The sequence below is a fragment of the Balaenoptera ricei genome, chromosome 19 (genome assembly GCF_028023285.1).
Source record: "Balaenoptera ricei isolate mBalRic1 chromosome 19, mBalRic1.hap2, whole genome shotgun sequence".
Lineage (NCBI taxonomy): Eukaryota > Metazoa > Chordata > Mammalia > Artiodactyla > Balaenopteridae > Balaenoptera > Balaenoptera ricei.
Window position 1 is genome coordinate 15,986,363 of NC_082657.1, and position 20,815 is coordinate 16,007,177.

The following is a 20,815-nucleotide window of genomic DNA, read 5'->3' on the forward strand; positions in this document are numbered from 1 at the left end:
AATAAAAAAGGTCACTATTATGATGTGGCCAATTCATAAAGAAGATATAATAATTGTAAATATATATGCACCTAACATCTGGGCACTTAAATATATAAGGCAAATATTAACAGAACTGAACAGAGAAATAAACAGTAATACAGTAGTAGTAGGGAACTTCAATACCCCATTATCAACAATGGATAGTTCATCCAGACAGAAAACACTACAGAACAAATGAACATAACAGACACACATAGAACATTCCATCCAACAGCAGCAGAATAAATATTTTTTCTCAAGAACACACGGAACATTCTCCAGGATAGATCATATGTTATGGCACAAAACAAATCTTAACACATTTAAGAAGACTGAAATCATATCAAGTATCCTTTTGACCACAATATTATGAAACTAAAAATCATTAACAGGAGGAAAATTGGAAAATTCACAGATAACATGAAAATTAAACACACTCCTTAACAATCAATGGATCAGAAAAGAAATCAAAAGGGAAATCAAAAAGTATCTTGAGAAAAATGAAAATAGAAGCAAAACATACAAAAGCAGATGGGATAAAGCAAATATAGTTTCAAGAGGGAAGTTTATAGAGATAAAAGCCTACATTTTTTTAAAAAAGAAAGATCTTAAGTAAACTACCTAACTTTATGCCTTAAGAAACTTGAAAAAGAAGAATTAAGGCCAAAATCTGCAGGTGGAAAAAAAGATAACATTAGAGCAGATATAAATGAAATAAAGACTAGAAAGACAATAGAAAAGATCAATAAAACTGAGTTGGTCCTTTGAAAATATGAAGCTGAAAAATTTTTAGCTAGTCTAATCAAGTAAAAAAAGAAAGATAGGACTCAAATAAATGTTATAAACAAGAGAGAAGAGTTCCAATATTGCAGAGCAGGCAATGAAGAATTTGGAGCAGAAAGGCAGTAAATAGTTGGTACAATGTTTATAAATCCCTCTAATACATTAAAATTAAATAAAAGTAGGCTAAATGTGGACTGATGAGAACATCATGAATCTTGGATTATGATTAATCCACTTTTGTCCAAAGAATTTTAAAAATTTAATTCCTGGAAGAATACAAAAGAAGTGACAGCTATAGTTACCCCTGTGTAGGGAAAGCAGATGGTTATAGGACTAGATATTAGGGAAGATTTTATTTTCAAGTTATTTTGGGTAATTTTTGGATTTTTATAGTATCTGTTTTTATTTCCCATTTTTTTAAACTACAAAATTAATGTAACATCAGAACATACACACACTTTCATGGTTGGGAATCTACCAATAGAAACATAAGAATGACAATCTAAGAATGTTTATTGCACGATCATTTCTGGTGAAAAAAGTAGACACAATTTGAATGTCTACAGTAGGGAATGGTTCAAAATACTGGCATACATCCCATACTAGAAATATTCTGAAACTTTAAAAAGAATGAGTCAGATCTACAGTATTGACCTGGGAAAATGTCCATGATTATTTAAGTGTAAAGGGCAAAATGCCACGAAATATGTCACTATGGGGGTAAAACCTTTCACAGACATGCAATAAACCCTTCACATGTGCAGATATGCTTGAGCACGAAGGAAGAAGCAACACACACACATATTGGTTATTTCAGGGATTTGTGGGAGGGGAAGAAATTGTTTTCATTTTATTTCTGCCCCACTTCACTGGTTTCAGTGAAAACAAATAGTTTTATAAAATTTATTTCCAGTACTGATCATTACAATAATTCAGAAACAGCACTGATACCAGAGCAATTTTCATTTTAATAACTTTTCCATTTTCTCACTTGAAAAAAAAAAGAGTTCAAAGATTACTAAAATAAATCAATACTAATGAAACCCAGTATTTTACCAACATTTTCCTTAAAGAAAAAAAAAAGTATATCTCCAAAAATAATTTCATGATGCTAGACTAGGATGGGGAGAGAGGAAAATTTACTGAAGTCTCAACCGTATAAAGTGTCTGATGTACATTAAATTGCAAGCCATCATTAATGGCCTTCCCACATTCATATGGTTTCTTCCCAGAATGAATTCTCTGATGGTGTGAGAAGCTCGAATGATAGCTAAAGGTCTTTCCACATTCCTTACATTCAAAGGGCTTCTCACCAGTATGAATTCTCTGATGTTGAATAAGGTGTGAATGAAGTCTAAAGGCCTTACCACATATCATACATTCATGAGGTTTCTCACCAGTGTGAATTATCTGATGTCTTTTGAGGTGTGAGCACTGTCTGAAAGTCTTCCCACATTCCTTACACTCATAGGGTTTCTCACCAGTATGAATCCTCCGATGTAGTGTAAGTTGTAAGCCATCACAAAAGGCCTTCCCACATTCACTACATTCATAAGGTTTTTTGCCAGAATGAATTTTCTGATGGTGAGAGAAGCTTGAGTGATAGCTAAAGGCCTTTCCACATTCTCTACATTCATAGGGTTTCTCACCAGTGTGAATTCTCTGGTGTATTGTAAGGTGTGATCGATGTCTGAAAGTCTTTCCACATTCTTTACATTCATAGGGTTTCTCACCAGTATGGAGTCGCAGATGTTCAGTAAGTTGAAAGCCACGAATAAAAGCCTTCCCACATTGCTTACATTCATAGGGTTTTTCACCAGTATGAAGTCTCTGATGTTGAGTAAGCTGTGATCGCTGCCTAAATGCCTTCCCACATTCCTTACATTCATAAGGTTTCTCACCAGTGTGAATTCTCTGATGTAGAATAAGTTCTGAGCCATAATTAAAGGCCTTCCCACATTCTTTACACTCATAGGGTTTCTCATGAGTATGAAGTCTCTGATGTATGGTAGGGGATGATCGATGCCTGAAAGTCTTTCCACATTCTTTACATTCAAAGGGTTTCTCACCAGTATGGAGGTGCAGATGTTCAGTAAGTTGAAAGCCACAAATAAAAGCCTTCCCACATTGCTTATATTCATAGGGTTTTTCACCAGTATGAAGTCTCTGATGTTGAGTAAATTGTGATAGCTGCATAAAGGCCTTCTCACATTCCTTACATTCATTGGGTTTCTCACCAGTGTGAATTCTCTGATGTAGAATAAGTTCTGAGCCATAATAAAAGGCCTTGCCACATTCTTTACATTCATAGTGTTTTTCACCTTTATGAATTCTCAAATGTTGTATAAGTTGTGAGTAATGAATAAAGGCCTTCCAACATTCCTTACATTCATTGCATTTGTTACTATTTTGAATTCTCTGTTGTTTAGTAAGGTATGATGTATCAACAGTTTCTGCACATACCTTACATTCAGGAAGTTTTTCTTTAGAATGAGTTTTGTGATGACTAAAGAATAAATGGTAACTGAAGTTTTTTCTACATTCTTTACATTCAAAGATTTTCTGTCTATTGTAAAATTCCTGAGCGAACAATATATGTTGGCTAAAAATGGGCATGTGTTCATGGTTGATAATAAATTGCCTGAAATAGCCCTTCTGTTTTCCCTGTTGTCTCTCAAACTGACTTTTGCATGCCCAAATATCTCTGAAAATGGATTTCTCAGGACTATGGCTTTTAAATGGTTCCATGATAGCCCATTGGGATGATTCTGTCTCATAAATGTTTCTTTTTGGAGATAACTTCTTGGACTCACACTTGGACACCAAGTCTGAAAGATAAGAAACACATTTTAATTGCTAGTTTTGTGTTACAAAGGAAATGAAATATCTCTGGTAAAAAAGAGAGAGAATTGAAAATAATTCACATAAGAAATGAAAGGCTTGGGGAGCTCTTAAATACCATCATGCAATTGAATGAAAATAGAGTAAGGAGAATGCAAAGAAATGAAAGCTCATGAAAGAAAAGTGAGGGAGTTAATTAACAAGTCAAGTCAGTGGTTCTGAAATTTTGATCCACTTCAGAATCACCTTGGGAATTTGTTGTAATTATGGATGTTTACAAAACATTCTAGGTCACCTGAATCAGAGTCTACGAGAGTCTGTATATTTTAACACTCTCCACCAGGCCAAAGGATTATGTGCTATCTGCTAGTTGTCCCCAAACATCTATTATTCCCCTTTTGTACACTGAACCCTTGGTTTTTAGTTGAGAACAGGCTGCCCAATATAAACATTGCACTTCCCAGGACCCTTTGCAGCAGAACATGCCATGTAACTGGATTCTGCCTAAAGAAATGCAGAAGTATTATGTAGTAGCTTCTGAGAACTTTTTTTTTTATTATTTTTAAAATTTTTTATTTATTTATTTTTGACTGCCTTGGTCTTCATTTCTGCCATGGGCTTTCTCTAGTTGCGGTGAGCGGGGACTACTCTTCGTCACAGTGTGCGGGCTTCTCAGTCCGGTAGCTTCTCTTGTTGCAGAGCACGGGCTCTAGGTGCGTGGGCTTCAGTAGTTGTGGAACGCGGGCTTAGCAGTTGTGGCTCGCGGGCTCTAGAGCGCAGGCTCAGTAGTTGTGGCGCATGGGCTTAGCTGCTCTGTGGCATGTGGGATCTTCCCAGACCGGGGCTCAAACCCGTGTCCCCTGCATTGGCAGGCGGATTCTTAACCACTGCACCACCAGGGAAGTCCTGAGAACTTTCTTAAGAGTCAGCTTGCCCACACCCTATATCCGTTATTCTTCTGATTCCTCAGCAAAGCCAGCTGCAATGTGCATTTGATGTCATGTCTGTCACAGATGGTTTTGCAGAACAGAGTTGCCACTCCAGCCTGGACTTTAATGAAAGAGAAAATTAACCCTCTATATAGTTTAAACTACAATTATTTGGGGGTCTCTGTCACATACAGCCAAACCTATATCCAAACTAATACAGCCTTCCATTGAACTGTTTGAGACCAACAGCTACATAAAGCATTCTATGCTAACACAATTTATTTTTCCATTTTCCTAACGATGATCATTTGGGTTGTTTCCAGTTGTTGGCTATTATGGTTAGTACTGCTATCAACATCCATGCACATTTCTTTTGGTGGAAACAGGACTGCTTTCTGCTAGGTGTGAAATTACTGCATCAGATGATATGCATTTGTTCAGCTTCAGTTGACACTATGCAACAGTTTTCTAATTTACAATTCCATCAAACTCTAAAAGAGTTCCTGTTCTTCATATCCTCAGCAACACTTGTTATTGTCAATCTTCTTATATTTAAGCATCCTGGCAGATGTGTTGTGATACTGGATTGTGGTTTAATTTGTAATTTTGCAAGCTGAATACTTTGCCATATGTTTATTGGCCAACTGGATATCTTCTTTAATAAGTTGCCTATGGAGGTATTTTGTCCATTTTTATTAATTTTTGGGGCAATAAAATACATATAAAATCCACCATTTTAACCATTTTGAAGCATACAATTCAGTAACTTATAGTACATTCCCACTGTTGTGCAACCATCTGATCTCTAATTCCAGAATATTTTCATCATGCCAGAAAGAAACCTCACACACATGATCATGTTCTATTCTCCTCCCCCCCCACCCCCAGCAACCACCAATCTGCTTTATGTCTCTGAATTTGTCAAGAAATTTCATAAATATGAAATCATACAATATATGACCTTTTGTCTCTGTTCTTACTCAGTATGTTTTCAAGTTTCAATGATGCTGTAGCACGTACCAGTATTTCATTTCTTTTTATGGCTGAGTTATATTTTATTGTACAGATAACCATATTTTGTTTATCCATTCTCCAGTTGAGGGACATTTGGGTAGTTTCTGGGTTGTATTCTTCTTTTTGATTTGTAGGAATTCTTAATTTATTCTGGATATAACCAACTACATAATGCAAGTATCTTTTCCCACTCTGGGGCTGGCCCTTTCACTCTCTTAATACTATGTTTTGATAAACAGAAATTCTTAACTTTAAGGTAGTATAATCCCAAGTTCATAAAAATATACTCATATAATCTTCTAGAAGCTTTTACTATTTTACCTTTCATATTTAGATCTATAATCCACCTAGTGTGAGGTAGAAATCAAGATTCTTATTTTTCAGTAGATATCAGCACCACTTACTGAAAAGACCATCCTTTCCCTGACTCTGTGTTATATCAAATGACTTTGTTTGTTAGTCATTTTCTCTGTAATCCACTCCAATAAATATTTCAACTCCCATAGCTCTGTTGAAACATTTCTAGCTAAAGTAACTAACAAAATTACTTTACCAAAATCAGTGCTCAAATGCCAGTCAACACTCTATTTGACTCATTAGTAGCATTTGACACAACTGATCAATCCCTTTGCTTCCTGTATACCATATTCTCCTGGTTATCCTCCTACCTCTCTACTTATATTCAGTTCCCCTTAATGCATTCTCCTCCACTTCCTGACCTCTAAATATTGGAATGTCCCAGAACTCTGACTCTGGCCAGCCCTCAATCTACACTCTTTCCCTTAATAGCAGTCTGGCTTAAATATCAATCATATAATGCTAAGTCTTAAATTTATACCTCTAAAAAAATTTTTTTAATTGTGATAAAATATGCATAACATAAAATTTACTATCTTACCCACTTTTAAGTGTTTAGTGCAGTAGTGTTAAGTATGTGCACACTGTTGTGCAACCAATCTCCAGAACTTTTTCACCTTGCAGAACTGAAACTCTGTACCCATTGATAACTCCCCATTCTTCCCTCTTCCAGTTCCTGGCAGCCACCATTCTACTTCCTGTTTCTATGGATTTGACTACTCTAGATACCTCATACCACTGGAGTCATACAGTATTTGTTGTTGTTTTTCTGAACGTGACTGACTTATTTCACTTACCATAACGTCCTCAAGGTTCATTCATGTTGCAGCATGTGTCAGGATTACACACACACACACACACACACACACGACCACCACCACCACATTCTGTTTCTCCATTTGTTTGTTGATGAAACCTAGATTGCTTCTACCTTTTGGCTACTGTATGTAATGCTGCTAAGAACATGGGTGTACAAGTATCTGTTTAAGTTTAAGTTGGTGCTTGTAGTATATATCCAGAAGTGGAATTGCTGGATCATATGGTAATCCTATTTATAATTTTTTGAGGAACCACCATACTCTTTTCCCACAGTGGCTGAACCATGTTACACTCCCACCAACACAAGGGTTTCAGTTTCTCCACTGCCTCACCAATACTTGTTATACTTGTTTTTTGACTGTAGTCATCCTAATGGGTGTGAGGTGATATTTCACTGTAGTTTGGATTTGCATTTCCCCAGTGGCTAGTGATGTTGAGCATAGTTTCATGTGTTTGCTGGTCATTTGCATATCTTCTTTGAAGAAATATCTATTCAAATCCTTTTCTCATTTTTAAAATTGAGTTGTTTGGTTTTTTGTTTTTGGTAGGAGTTCTTTATATATTCTGGATATTAACCCCTTATCAGATATGTGACTTACAAATATTTTTTCCTATTCCATAGGTTGTATTTTCACTTTATTGTGTCCTTTGATGTCTATACTTCTAGCTTTTATCTTACCCCTAAGCTCCATATTTATCATCTAATTGCCTAGTTGAAATCTTCATGTAAATATGTAATAAGTACCTCAACCATAACATGTCCAAAGAGAACTTTCAAATCCCCTTTTTAGATTCATTCCTACTCCAGCTTAACCCATCTCAGTAAATGCAACCATCTTTTACCAATAGGTTAAGCCAAAAGCCTAGTTTTTTTCTTCTTACTCAACTTATAGTCTATTAGCAAGCATGGTCAACTTGTTCTTTAATATATATATAATGACATAATCATCATCACCACTTCTATCACAGTCTAAGCTACTATTGTTATACTACTGCAGTAACTCTCAAATTGGTCACCTGCTCGCTTTCTTGTTCCACTAAACACATCATATCTTAGTGACAACACATAACTTTTGCTCTTAAATGCCTCTAATAGTTTCCCATCACATTTAGGAAAAAAAGATTCTTATAATGCTCTATAAGGTCCTATATCCCCTGGGCTCTCTCTACCCCTCTTACCAAAACGTGTAGGATGCAACTAAAGCCACACTTAGAGGAAAATCTACGGCCTTAAATGCAAATAGAAAAAAGAAATTCTTAAAGTGAATCATCTAAACATCTATTTCAAGAAGTTAGAAGAAGAATAGCAAACTGAGACCTCAAAAAGTAGAATAAAGTAAAAAACAAAGATAGGCAGAATAAATAAAACAGAAACAAATATATAATAGGATTTCTGGCAAGACTGGTCAAGAAAAATAGACTACCTTACAGATTAAACGTTAATTACAAAGAAAAAAAATACAATGGAGTAACCTAGCAAACACCACCCAAACCAAGTGATCAAAGGTAACAACACTAATGATGGGACAGAATGACATTATGTGCCTCCTTATATAATACACTGAGAAAGATATGTCACCAATGCAATAATCCTGCCAAAAATGTATAGCCCGAATTTAATCTGGAAGAACCAACAAACATACTCTAATTGAAGGACATTCTATAAAAGTGGCCAGTATTCTTCAAAAATACCAGCCATAAAATCCAAAGAAAGGCTGAGGAACTTTTCAGATTAAAGTAAAGAGAAATGTAATGTGAGATCCTGAGTCAGGTGAAAAGGACAATATTTGGATAAGTAGTGGAATATAATACAGACAATAAATGAGACAATAGATTTGGATAAATGTAAAATTTCCTGAATTTATGAAATGTAAGAGAATATCCTTCCTATTAGGAAAGATAACTATTTAGGGTAAAGAGACTTAAATGAAATAATAAGGCAAATATGGCAAAAATATTACCAACTGGTGAATCTAGGTGAACAGCATATGGGAGATATTTCGGGGGTTATTTTGCACCTCTTCCATACGTTTAAAATTAATTCAAAATAAATTTTTATTTCATAAAAGACAGAAAAGGTACAAATAACCAATCTTAGGAATGAAAAGGGAAGTATCATTACAAACAAAAATGCATCCCCTTATAGAGTTATATTCTACTGGGATAACATCTAATAAATGATTAGTAAATGAATTAGTAAGTCAGATGGCAAAAAAATGTTATAGAAAAATAAAGAGGAAAAGAGATACAAAGTTATAATGGAAGGTTTGAGATATGTGGCATCAATTTTCCTCCAAAAAGACTGCAGACTAAAGGTATCAGCTTTACCTCCTGAGAGGCTGGAAACTAAAGGTCAGCCACATGGGTAGCCAACAAGGAGCCCCAATAAAAATTCTGGACACTAAGGCTCAGGTGAGTTTCTCTATTTGGCAATATGCCCAAATGCATATTATTACACATAGTTGATGGGAAAAGTTAGCACTGTCCATGACTCCAATGGGAGAAGACAATGGGTAGCTCCACACTTGGCACTCTCCTAGGCTCTGCCCTATGTACTTCTTCCCTTGGCTAATTTTAATTTGTATCCTTTTGCTGTAATAAACTAACTGTGAGGATGATAGCTTTCAGTGAGTTCTATGAGTTCTTTTAGTGAATTATCAAATGTAAGGGTGGTCTCGGAAACACTTGAAATTGCAATTGATGTCAGAAGTGAGGGAAGACTCCTGTAGACAGCTCCCTCTAATTTTTACATGAGACCATAATAAAATCAAATTATAAAAGAAAGACAAGAAAATCTCCAAACACCTCCAAATAACACACTTCTAAATAATCTATGGGTGAAATTAAAAGTCTCAAAGAAAAAAAATTTTTGAAGGATTAATAAGGACATGAATATCCTTTATATACATGGATACATATATATATAATTATATATAGATAATCCACCATAATGATAATAAGAACACCACATATAACTTTACACTCATAACTTTGACAACTTAGAAGAAATGTACCAATTCCTTGAAAATCACAAACTACCAAAACCCAGCCAAGATGAAATAGGTAATCTGAATAGTCCTATAACTATTTTTTTAAATAAATTTATTAATTTATTATTTATTTTTGGCTGCGTTGGGTCTTTGTTGCTGCGCACAGGCTTTCTCTAGTTGCAGCAAGCTGGGGCTACTCTTTGTTGCGGTGTGCGGGCTTCTCATTGCGGTGGCTTCTCTTGTTGCAGAACACGGGCTCTAGGCACGCGAGCTTCCGTAGTTGTGGCACGCGGGCTCAGTAGTTGTGGCTCACGGGCTCTAGAGCACAGGCTCAGAAGTTGTGGCGCACGGGCTTAGTTGCTCTGCGGCATGTGGGATCTTCCCGGACCAGGGCTCGAACCCGTGTCCCCTGCCTTGGCAGATGGATTCTTAACCACTGCGCCACCAGGGAAGCCCCTCCTATAACTATTATAGAAATGGAATTTATAATTTAAAAGAAATCCTGAAAAAAGAAATATCCAGGTCCAGATGGTTTCACTGGTGAATTTTACCAAACATTCACATCAATTTCTTCCAAGAAAGGATGAAAAGGGAACACTTCCCAACTTACTTTATGAGGCCATTATTATTCTTATACCAAAACCAGGCAAAGGCAGCATGCACACGCACACGTGCACACACACACACACACAAAGAGAAAACTACAGGCCAGTATCTCCCATGAACTTAGATGAAAAAATCCTGAATTAAATTTTACAAATCAAATCCAGAAGTGAATAAAAGGAATAATATATCATGACTAAGTGGAATTTTTACAGGTGTGAAAGGCTGATTCTGCATTCAGAAATCAATGTAATCCATCATACCAACAACTAAGAAGAAAAATCACATGATCATATTAACATTCATTTAAAAAAAAACCCTCAGGGCATTAAAAAGAGAGGGGACCTTCCTCAACCTCATAAACAGCATATACAAAAAATCTACTGCTAACATCATACTTAATGGCAAAAGACCTTACCCCTGAATGCTTTCCCTCTACAATTAAGAAAAAGGGCAAGGATGTCCACTATTACCACTCTTATCCAACACAGAACATATTTCTAGCCAACAAAAAGGCAAGAAAAAGAAATGGCATAGATTGGAAAAGGAAAAAAAAAAAAACCTTCTACTTGCAGATTATATGATTGTCTACAAGAATGAATCTACAAGGAAAAATTAGTACTAGTTAGTATTAGTACTAACTAGTACCAAGAAGTGCATTGAGTAACGTCATAGAATACAAGATTAACATACAAAATTGGCTGAATTTCTGTACACTGACAAGGACCAAATAGAAACCAAAATAAAAATGCAATACCACTTACAAATGCTCCAAGATTAAAAAAAAGAAATACTTAGGTAAAAAATTAACAAAACATGTACAGATAATATATGATGAAAATTATAAAATGCTAATAAAAGAAATCAAAGGAAAAAAACTTGGAGAAATGCTGTGTTCATGGATTGGAAGACTCAACAGAGTAAAGATGTTAATTCTCTAATTTCATCTACAGGTTTAACATAATTCCTATTTAAATCTCAGCAAGTTTTTTTTGTACATAGAGACAAGCTTATTCTAAAATTTATATGCAAAGAAAAAGGCCCCAAGGATAGCCAAAATTTTTTTTTGGAAAATAATAAAGTGGGAAGAATCACGCTTTCCAATATTAAGGCTTACTATATAACTGCTGTAATCAAAAGTATGGTACTAGCAGAGGAATAGTTACAAAGATCAATGGTACAGAACATAGATCTCAGAAATGGAGCCACACAAATGTGCTCAACTAATTTCTGATAATGGTGAAAAAGCAACTCAATGGAGGAGGGATAAAACTTGTTGAAAAAAATGGTGATGGAGAATTAGACATCCATAGGCAAAAAGATAAACCTTGACCTGAAGTCTCACATCTTCTACAAAAAGGTACTCAAAATGGATTACAGATTTAAATGGAAAATGTAGAACTATAAAACTTCTAGAAAAAAACATAAGAGAAAATCTTTAGGACCTAGGACTAGGTGGTGTTCTTAGACTTAACACCAAAACCCAAAAACAAACAAAAAACAACAACAACAAAACCCCCTAACTATTCATAAGATTTAAAAAATGAATAAAGGCTAGACTTCATCAAAATTAAAGTTTTCTCTGCAAAAGACCCTGTTAAAAGGATGAAAACACAAATTATAGACTTGGAGAAATTATTTCTTTAAGTCACATATCCAACAAAGCCCTATCTATTGGGTTGGCCAAAAAGTTCCTTAGGTTTTTAAGTAAAAATAAAAGACACATTTTTCATTTTCACCAAGAACTTTATTGAACAACGTATTCACCATTTTGTTCCACTACCTTCTGCCATTTTTCAGGCAACTTCATAATTCCATCTTCCCAAAACTTTTTATCTTTTTGAGCAAAGAACTGTTCCAGGTGCCTTTTACAGTCTTCCAGGGAATTGAAATTTTTTCCATTAAGGGAATTTTGTAAAGACTGAAATCAATGGAAATCCGAAGGTGCAATGTCTGGTGAATACGGTGGATGAATCAGAACTTCCCAGCCAAGCAGTAACAGTTTTTGCCTGGTCATCAAAGAAACATGCAGTCTTGCGTTATCCTGATGAAAGATTATACGTTTTCTGTTGACTAATTCCAGATGGTTTTCATTGAGTGATGCTTTCAGTTGGTCTAATTGGGAGCAGCATTTGTTGGAATTAATCGTTTGGTTTTCCGGAAGGAGCTCATAATAGAGGACTCCCTTCCAATCCCACCATATACACAACATCACCTTTTTGGATAAAGACCGGCCTTTGGTGGTTCACTTCACTTGCCCCATGATCTCTTCCATTCCACATTATTGTACAGTATATATTTTCCATTGCCTGACACAATTTGTTTTAAAAACAGAACGTTTTCATTACGTTTAAGTAGAGAATCGCATGCGGAAATACGGTCAAGAAGGTTTTTTTTGCTTAACTTATGTGGAACCCAAACATCAAAGTGATTAACATAACCAGGCTGGTGCAAATGATTTTCAACGCTTGATTTGGATATTTTGAGTATGTCGGCTATCTCCCATGTGGTGTAACGTTGATCGTTCTCAATGTCTCGATTTGATTGCTATCAACTTCAACTGGTCTACCTGACTGTGGAGCATCATCCAGTGTGAAATCTCCAGCACGAAACTTTGCAAACCACTTTTGTCACCTTCGATCAGTCACAGCACCTTCTCTATACACTGCACAAACCTTTTTTGCATTTCAGTCGTGTTTTTACTTTTCTGGAAATAATAAGGCATAATATGCCAAAAATGTTGCTTCTTTTCTTCCATCTTCAATATCAAAATGGCTACACAAAAATTCACCAATTTTAATTTTTTTAAAAAATGTACTCTGATATGACAGGTATCACAATACAATCTAACAAAATTGTTTCGAATGAAGTTAAAGACAACTAAGCGCACTAGAACCATCTTACAGAAAAAACCGAACTGTTTGGCCAACCCAAAAGAATACATAAAGAACTTTGAAAACTCAACAGCAAAAAACCCAAACAATCAAATCATAAAAGGCAAAAGACATGAACAGACATTTCACTGAAGAGGATACACAGATGGCAAATAAACATGATTTTCTATTAAGGAAATTCAAATAAAAACTATAATGAAATATCATTACCCACCTATCAGAATGGCTAAAATGAAAACCTGATAACACCAAGTGCTGACTAGGATTCAGTGAAATGCATCATTCATACACTGCTGGTGTTTGGCAGTTCCTTTCAAAACTAAAAATGAGCTTACCTTACGACCCAGCAATTGCATACTTGAGCTTTATCCCAGACTTATTTTCAAGTACAAACTTTTACATGAATGTAAGGAACATATATATATATATATATATATATATATATATATATATATATATATATATATATGTTTACATATGTGTGTGTATATATATATTCCTTACATTCATGTTATAAATATATATATATATGATATAAGAAAAAAGCCAATCTCAAAAGGATACATACTGCAGGATTCCATTTACATAACTTCATGAAAAACATAGTTATATAGATGTAGCATAGATTAATGGTTACCAAGAGTTAGGAATAAGGGAGAAAGGGATGGGTGTAGCTATAAAGAGATAATAGGAGGGAGTCTTGTGGTGATGGTACTATCTATTTTGATTGTTGTAGTGGTGATACAAGGTTGTATATGATAAAACTACATAGAGCTATACATACGCACACAAACACACATACAAATAAGTGTGTATATAAGTAGTGAAATCTGAGTAACTTCTATGGATTATACCAATGACAATTTTTCAGTATGATATTGTACTATAGTTGTGTAAGATGTTAACACTGGGAGAGGCTGGAGGAAGGGTATATGGAACTTCCCTGTACATTTCTTTGCAACCTTCTGTGAATCTATAACTATTTCAAGGTAAAAAAAATTTAAAAAGAAATCACCACACCATATATGCAAAAGAAAAGGCCTGGCCAGGTATCAAAAATTAGTAAAAAGAATAACATCTTACATGAAAGCGAAACATTTAGGAAAGTATATATCATTTTTCCATGTTTCACCTCTGTATTAGTTTCTTAGAGTCAACGTAACAGTGTACCACAAACTAGGTGGCTTAAAACAACAGAAATATACTCTTTTCATAGCTCTGGAGTACTATGAGTTACATACATCATCAAAGACCTCTAATTCAGCGGTCCCCAACCTTTTTGGCACCAGAGACCAGTTTTGTGGAAGACAATTTTTCCCCGGGGGCGGTGGGGGATGGTTCAGGCAGTAATGCAAGCGATGGGGAGCAGCAGATGAAGCTTCACTCACTCTCCCGCTGCTCACCTCCTGCTGTGCGGCCCAGTTCCTAACAGGCCATGGACTGGTACCGGTCCATCAAAAGATGCAATCAACAGAGCTCAACCCCCGCAGCCCGGGGGTTGGGGACCCCTGCTCTAACTTGTGGAATGAACCTGCTCTTAGCCTTCAGGACCCTATACTTTCCTAAGGTCCTACTCCTTCCTTTCTAATCATCCCTCTACCATCTCTATCTCCTCAATGTAGTCATTTGCTTTAATTTTCACAATTTCTAATCAATTAATTTTTCTCAAATATTCTATTAGAAAATATATTCATATGTTCTTGATCCACTACTAGATTTTAAATATCTTTATAACATTTTAAAAATGTATTCTCATCACCTAGCAAAGCAACTTGTATGAATTTTTTTAAAAAAATTAATACTCTTGTTGATTGCATCTTTTGATGAACAGAAGTTTTTTAAGTTTGATGTACTCCCATTTGTCTATTTTTGCTGTGCCTTGGTATCATATCCCAGAAATTACTGCCAAATCCAATGTCATGAAGTTTTTCCCCTATATTTTCTTCTAGGCGTCTTATAGTTTTGGGTCTAAGATTAAGTTCTTTGATCCACTTTGAGTTAATTTTTGTATATGGCATAAGGAATTTTATTCCTTTGCATGTGGGTATCCAGTTTCCCCAACACCATTTGTTAAGAGTACAGTCCTTTCCCCCATAGAATGGTCTTGGCACTCTTATCTAAAATCATTTTGTCATATATCTGAGGGTTTATTTCTAGACTCTCTATTCCACTCATCTATATGTCTGTCTTTATGCCAGTACCACATTGTTTGATTACTGTAACACTGCAATAAGTTTTGAAATCAGATTTTCCCTAATTATTCTGTCTAATACAACTTTACATTAACTTTATAACCTTAATATAACCAACATTCTGACCAGTTGGCCTACTCCTCACAACAACTTTCTGCTTCCTGATTATAGCTCACTCACCTGGGAACCGTTCTCCTATCACTTCCCTCATAACCATCCAGGGCTCCTTCCCTTGCTCCAATGAAGAGATCACAGCCGGCTTAGAAATAGAAAGTCCTGGTTATAAGAAAAGAAATGGAGATGAGATGGAAATGAAAGTATTCAAATACTGTGTTTCAGAGTTTATTTTTAAAAACCTATAGGACAAGATGGTACTCGATTAGGTCTAGAGAAGAAAGAAAAGTCAAATTCTCATATACAGGTAAACTCAGGATCATAAGAAACAAAACAAACAAATAGATGGTAAAATGCTATTTAAGTTATATAAGCTTTCACTCCTTATTTTCCTTTGAGAAAAAAAGGAGTTTACTGAAATACTTATTCTCAGGTACTTTTCCATGTTAAATGTAAAGTTCTTAGAATGTAACTTCCAAATGCAAATTGTTTACATTTGTTGCAGTAAATAGAATAGTGTTCATATGAGCTGCAAATGTAAATGACATTTCTTGACTCAGTCCATTACTACACTAATTGGGAAGGCTAAAGAGCTTTGCACCCAGGACCCATGTGCTTAGTTTTATCTACGCTAGTGCATCTGCACATTTAGCACAGTGCAAGTGAAACAAAAGACAAAGCCTGGTTTCTTTGACTACGTTATGCTTTAATGGTACAGAAATTCAATTCTGCTCCTTAATTTTCAAGGAAGAAAGTCAATTATAAGAAAGGACCAGAGTAAGATGTGAGGATAGAGAAAATGAAGGTGCAACTCCACTTGGCTGTGCTCATTTCTACACAAAGAGAAAATTCATCTAGTTATTTGAAAGGTAGCCCTAAAATTCACAGTGGAGAAAGCAGAAATTCCAAGAAACAGATTCTGAATTATTAGAGGCAGATAACTTTACCCAGTGAAAGCAAGTTGCTATAGTTCTCCAACATCACATCTTTGTACAAATTCCTCTGTGCAGGGTTCAGACATTCCCATTCCTCCTGAGAGACATCTATAGCCACATCTTTGAACATCACCAGCCCCTAGAATGACAAATCACAGTACTGTTTTTGAAATTATAAGAAACATTTTTCAAAAGGAAGAAGCACTGCTAAAAGAAGGCACTGCAGGAAAGGGATGGTACAGTGAGTATATAGGCTAAGGCTGGAAGCTTGTATGGGTCAAAAATAAATTTAGTGAGACTAAAGCAGAATGCCCACATACTCTTAAACAATTCAATTTCTGCACACACATCCTCTAGCATAGGGTGGAAAACTTCTGTTAATCACTCATCTAGAAATTTAGAAAATAAATAGAGGTTCCCAACTAAGTTAAATAGTTGTAAATTTTTCCAGAATTTCTTATGAAAATCTCCATCTTCAGAAAAAGGACCTGATGATTTTTCTTCCTCCTTATGACTAAACATTTTTACTTTTTTTTTTTTTTTTTTTTTTTTAGTTGTTTTGTTTGTTTTTTTATACTGCAGGTTCTTATTAGGCATCAGTTTTATACACATCAGTGTATACATGTCAATCCCAATCGCCCAATTCAGCACACCACCATCCCCACCCCACCGCAGTTTTCCCCCCTTGGTGTCCATATGTCCATTCTCTACATCTGTGTCTCAACTTCTGCCCTGCAAACTGGCTCATCTGTACCACTTTTCTAGGTTCCGCATACATGCATTAATATACGATATTTGTTTTTCTCTTTCTGACTTACTTCACTCTGTATGACAGTCTCTAGATCCATCCACGTCTCAACAAATGACTCAATTTCGTTCCTTTTTATGGCTGAGTAATATTCCATTGTATATATGTACCACATCTTCTTTATCCATTCGTCTGTTGATGGGCATTTAGGTTGCTTCCATGACCTGGCTATTGTAAATAGTGCTGCAATGAACATTCGGGTGCATGTGTCTTTTTGAATTACGGTTTTCTCTGGGTATATGCCCAGTAGTGGGATTGCTGGGTCATATGGTAATTCTATTTTTAGTTTTTTAAGGAACCTCCATATTGTTCTCCATAGTGGCTGTATCAATTTACATTCCCACCAACAGTGCAAGAGGGTTCCCTTTTCACCACACCCTCTCCAGCATTTGTTGTTTGTAGATTTTCTGATGATGCCCATTCTAACAGGAGTGAGGTGATACCTCATTGTAGTTTTGATTTGCATTTCTCTAATAATTAGTGATGTTGAGCATCTTTTCATGTGCTTCGTGGCCGTCTGTATGTCTTCTTTGGAGAAATGTCTATTTAGGTCTTCTGCCCATTTTTGGATTGGGGTGTTTGTTTCTTTGATATTGAGCTGAATGAGCTGTTTATATATTTTGGAGATTAATCCTTTGTCCGTTGATTCATTTGCAAATATTTTCTCCCATTCTGAGGGTTGTCTTTTCGTCTTGTTTATGGTTTCCTTTGCTGTGCAAAAGCTTTGAAGTTTCATTAGGTCCCACTTGTTTATTTTTGTTTTTATTTCCATTACTCTAGGAGGTGGATCAAAAAAGATCTTGCTGTGATTTATGTCAAAGAGTGTTCTTCCTATGTTTTCCTCTAAGAGTTTTATAGTGTCCAGTCTTATATTTAGGTCTCTAATCCATTTTGAGTTTATTTTTGTGTATGGTGTTAGGGAGTATTCTAATTTCATTCTTTTACATGTAGCTGTCCAGTTTTCCCAGCACCACTTATTGAAGAGACTGTCTTTTCTCCATTGTATATCTTTGCCTCCTTTGTCATAGATTAGTTGACCATAGGTGCGTGGGTTAATCTCTGGGCTTTCTATCTTGTTCCATTGATCTATGTTTCTGTTTTTGTGCCAGTACCATATTGTCTTGATTACTGTAGCTTTGTAGTATAGTCTGAAGTCAGGGAGTCTGATTCCTCCAGCTCCATTTTTTTGCCTCAAGACTGCTTTGCCTATTCGGGGTCTTTTGTGTCTCCATACAAATTTTAAGATGATTTGTTCTAGCTCCGTAAAAAATGTCATTGGTAATTTGATAGGGATTGCATTGAATCTGTAGATTGCTTTGGGTAGTATACTCATTTTCACAATGTTGATTCTTCCAATCCAAGAACATGGTATATCTCTCCATCTGTTGGTATCATCTTTAATTTCTTTCATCAGTGTCTTATAGTTTTCTGCATACAGGTCTTTTGTCTCCCTAGGTAGGTTTATTCCTAGGTATTTTATTCTTTTTGTTGCAATGGTAAATGGGAGTGTTTCCATAATTTCTCTTTCAGATTTTTCATCATTAGTGTATAGGAATGCAAGAGATTTCTGTGCATTAATTTTGTATCCTGCAACTTTACCATATTCATTAATTAGCTCTAGCAGTTTTCTGGTGGCAGTTTTAGGATTCTCTATGTATAGTATCATGTCATCCGCAAACAGTGACAGTTTTACTTCTTCTTTTCCAATTTGTATTCCTTTTATTTCTTTTTCTTCTCTGATTGCCGTGGCTAGGACTTCCAAAACTATGTTGAATAATAGTGGTGAGAGTGGACATCCTTGTCTCGTTCCTGATCTTAGAGGAAATGCTTTCAGTTTTTCACCATTGAGAATGATGTTTGCTGTGGGTTTGTCATATATGGCCTTTATTATGTTGAGGTAGGTTCCCTCTATGCCCACTTTCTGGAGAGTTTTTATCAGAAATGGGTGTTGAATTTTGTCAAAAGCTTTTTCTGCATCTATTGAGATGATCATATGGTTTTTATTCTTCAATTTGTTAATATGGTGTATCACATTGATTGATTTGCGTATATTGAAGAATCCTTGCATCCCTGGGATAAATCCCACTTGATCGTGGTGTATGATCCTTTTAATGTGTTGTTGGATTCTGTTTGCTAGTATTTTGTTGAGGATTTTTGCATCTATATTCATCAGTGATATTGGTCTGTAATTTTCTTTTTTTGTAGTGTCTTTGTCTGGTTTTGGTATCAGGGTGATGGTGGCCTCATAGAATGAGTTTGGGAGTGTTCCTTCCTCTGCAATTTTTTGGAAGAGTTTGAGAAGGATGGGTGTTAGCTCTTCTCTAAATGTTTGATAGAATTCACCTGTGAAGCCATCTGGTCCTGGACTTTTGTTTGTTGGAAGATTTTTAATCACAGTTTCAATTTCATTACTTGTGATTGGTCTGTTCATATTTTCTATTTCTTCCTGGTTCAGTCTTGGAAGGTTATACCTTTCTAAGAATTTGTCCATTTCTTCCAGGTTGTCCATTTTATTGGCATAAAGTTGCTTGTAGTAGTCTCTTAGGATGCTTTGTATTTCTGCAGTGTCTGTTGTAACTTCTCCTTTTTCATTTCTGATTTTATTGATTTGAGTCCTCTCCCTCTTTTTCTTGATGAGTCTGGCTAATGGTTTATCAATTTTGTTTATCTTCTCAAAGAACCAACTTTTAGTTTTATTGATCTTTGCTATTGTTTTCTTTGTTTCTATTTCATTTATTTCTGCTCTGATCTTTATGATTTCTTTCCTTCTGCTAACTTTGGGTTTTGTTTGTTCTTCTTTCTCTAGTTTCTTTAAGTGTAAGGCTAGATTGTTTACTTGAGCTTTTTCTTGTTTCTTTAGGTAGGCTTGTATAGCTATAAACTTCCCTCTTAGAACTGCTTTTGCTGCATCCCATAGGTTTTGGGTCGTCGTGTTTTCATTGTCATTTGTCTCTAGGTATTTTTTGATTTCCTCTTTGATTTCTTCAGTGATCTCTTGGTTATTTAGTAACGTATTGTTTAGCCTCCATGTGTTTGTCCTTTTTACGTTTTTTTTCCCTGTAATTCATTTCTAATCTCATAGCGTTGTGGTCAGAAAAGATGCTTGATATGATTTCAATTTTCTTAAATTTACTGAGGCTTGATTTGTGACCCAAGATGTGATCTATCTTGGAGAATGTTCCGTGCGCACTTGAGAAGAACGTGTAATCTGCTGTTTTTGGATGGAATGTCCGATATATATCAATTAAATCTATCTGGTCTATTGTGTCATTTAAAGCTTCTGTTTCCTTATTTATTTTCATTTTGGATGATCTGTCCATTGGTGTAAGTGAGGTGTTAAAGTCCCCCACTATTATTGTGTTACTGTCGATTTCCTCTTTTATAGCTGTTAGCAGTTGCCTTATGTATTGAGGTGCTCCTATGTTGGGTGCATATATATTTATAATTGTTATATCTTCTTCTTGGATTGATCCCTGGATCATTATGTAGTGTCCTTCCTTGTCTCTTGTAACATT

The 20,815-nt window shown here is 35.5% G+C and overlaps 1 protein-coding gene across 1 annotated transcript in view; it reads right to left on the minus strand.

Annotated features, from left to right (window-relative positions):
* Positions 1–1,856: 1,856 nt before the first annotated feature.
* The window catches only part of LOC132354340 (zinc finger protein 461-like), a 30,839-nt gene continuing 11,880 nt past the window's right edge, over positions 1,857–20,815 (minus strand). The window contains exons 3-5 of the mRNA XM_059906248.1: positions 16,505–16,631; positions 15,624–15,719; positions 1,857–3,632 (exon numbers count right to left, since the gene is read on the minus strand). Coding sequence (XP_059762231.1) covers positions 1,921–3,632; positions 15,624–15,719; positions 16,505–16,631 — 1,935 coding nt within the window. The 3' untranslated portion in view covers positions 1,857–1,920. The remainder of the gene's footprint in view (positions 3,633–15,623; positions 15,720–16,504; positions 16,632–20,815) is intronic.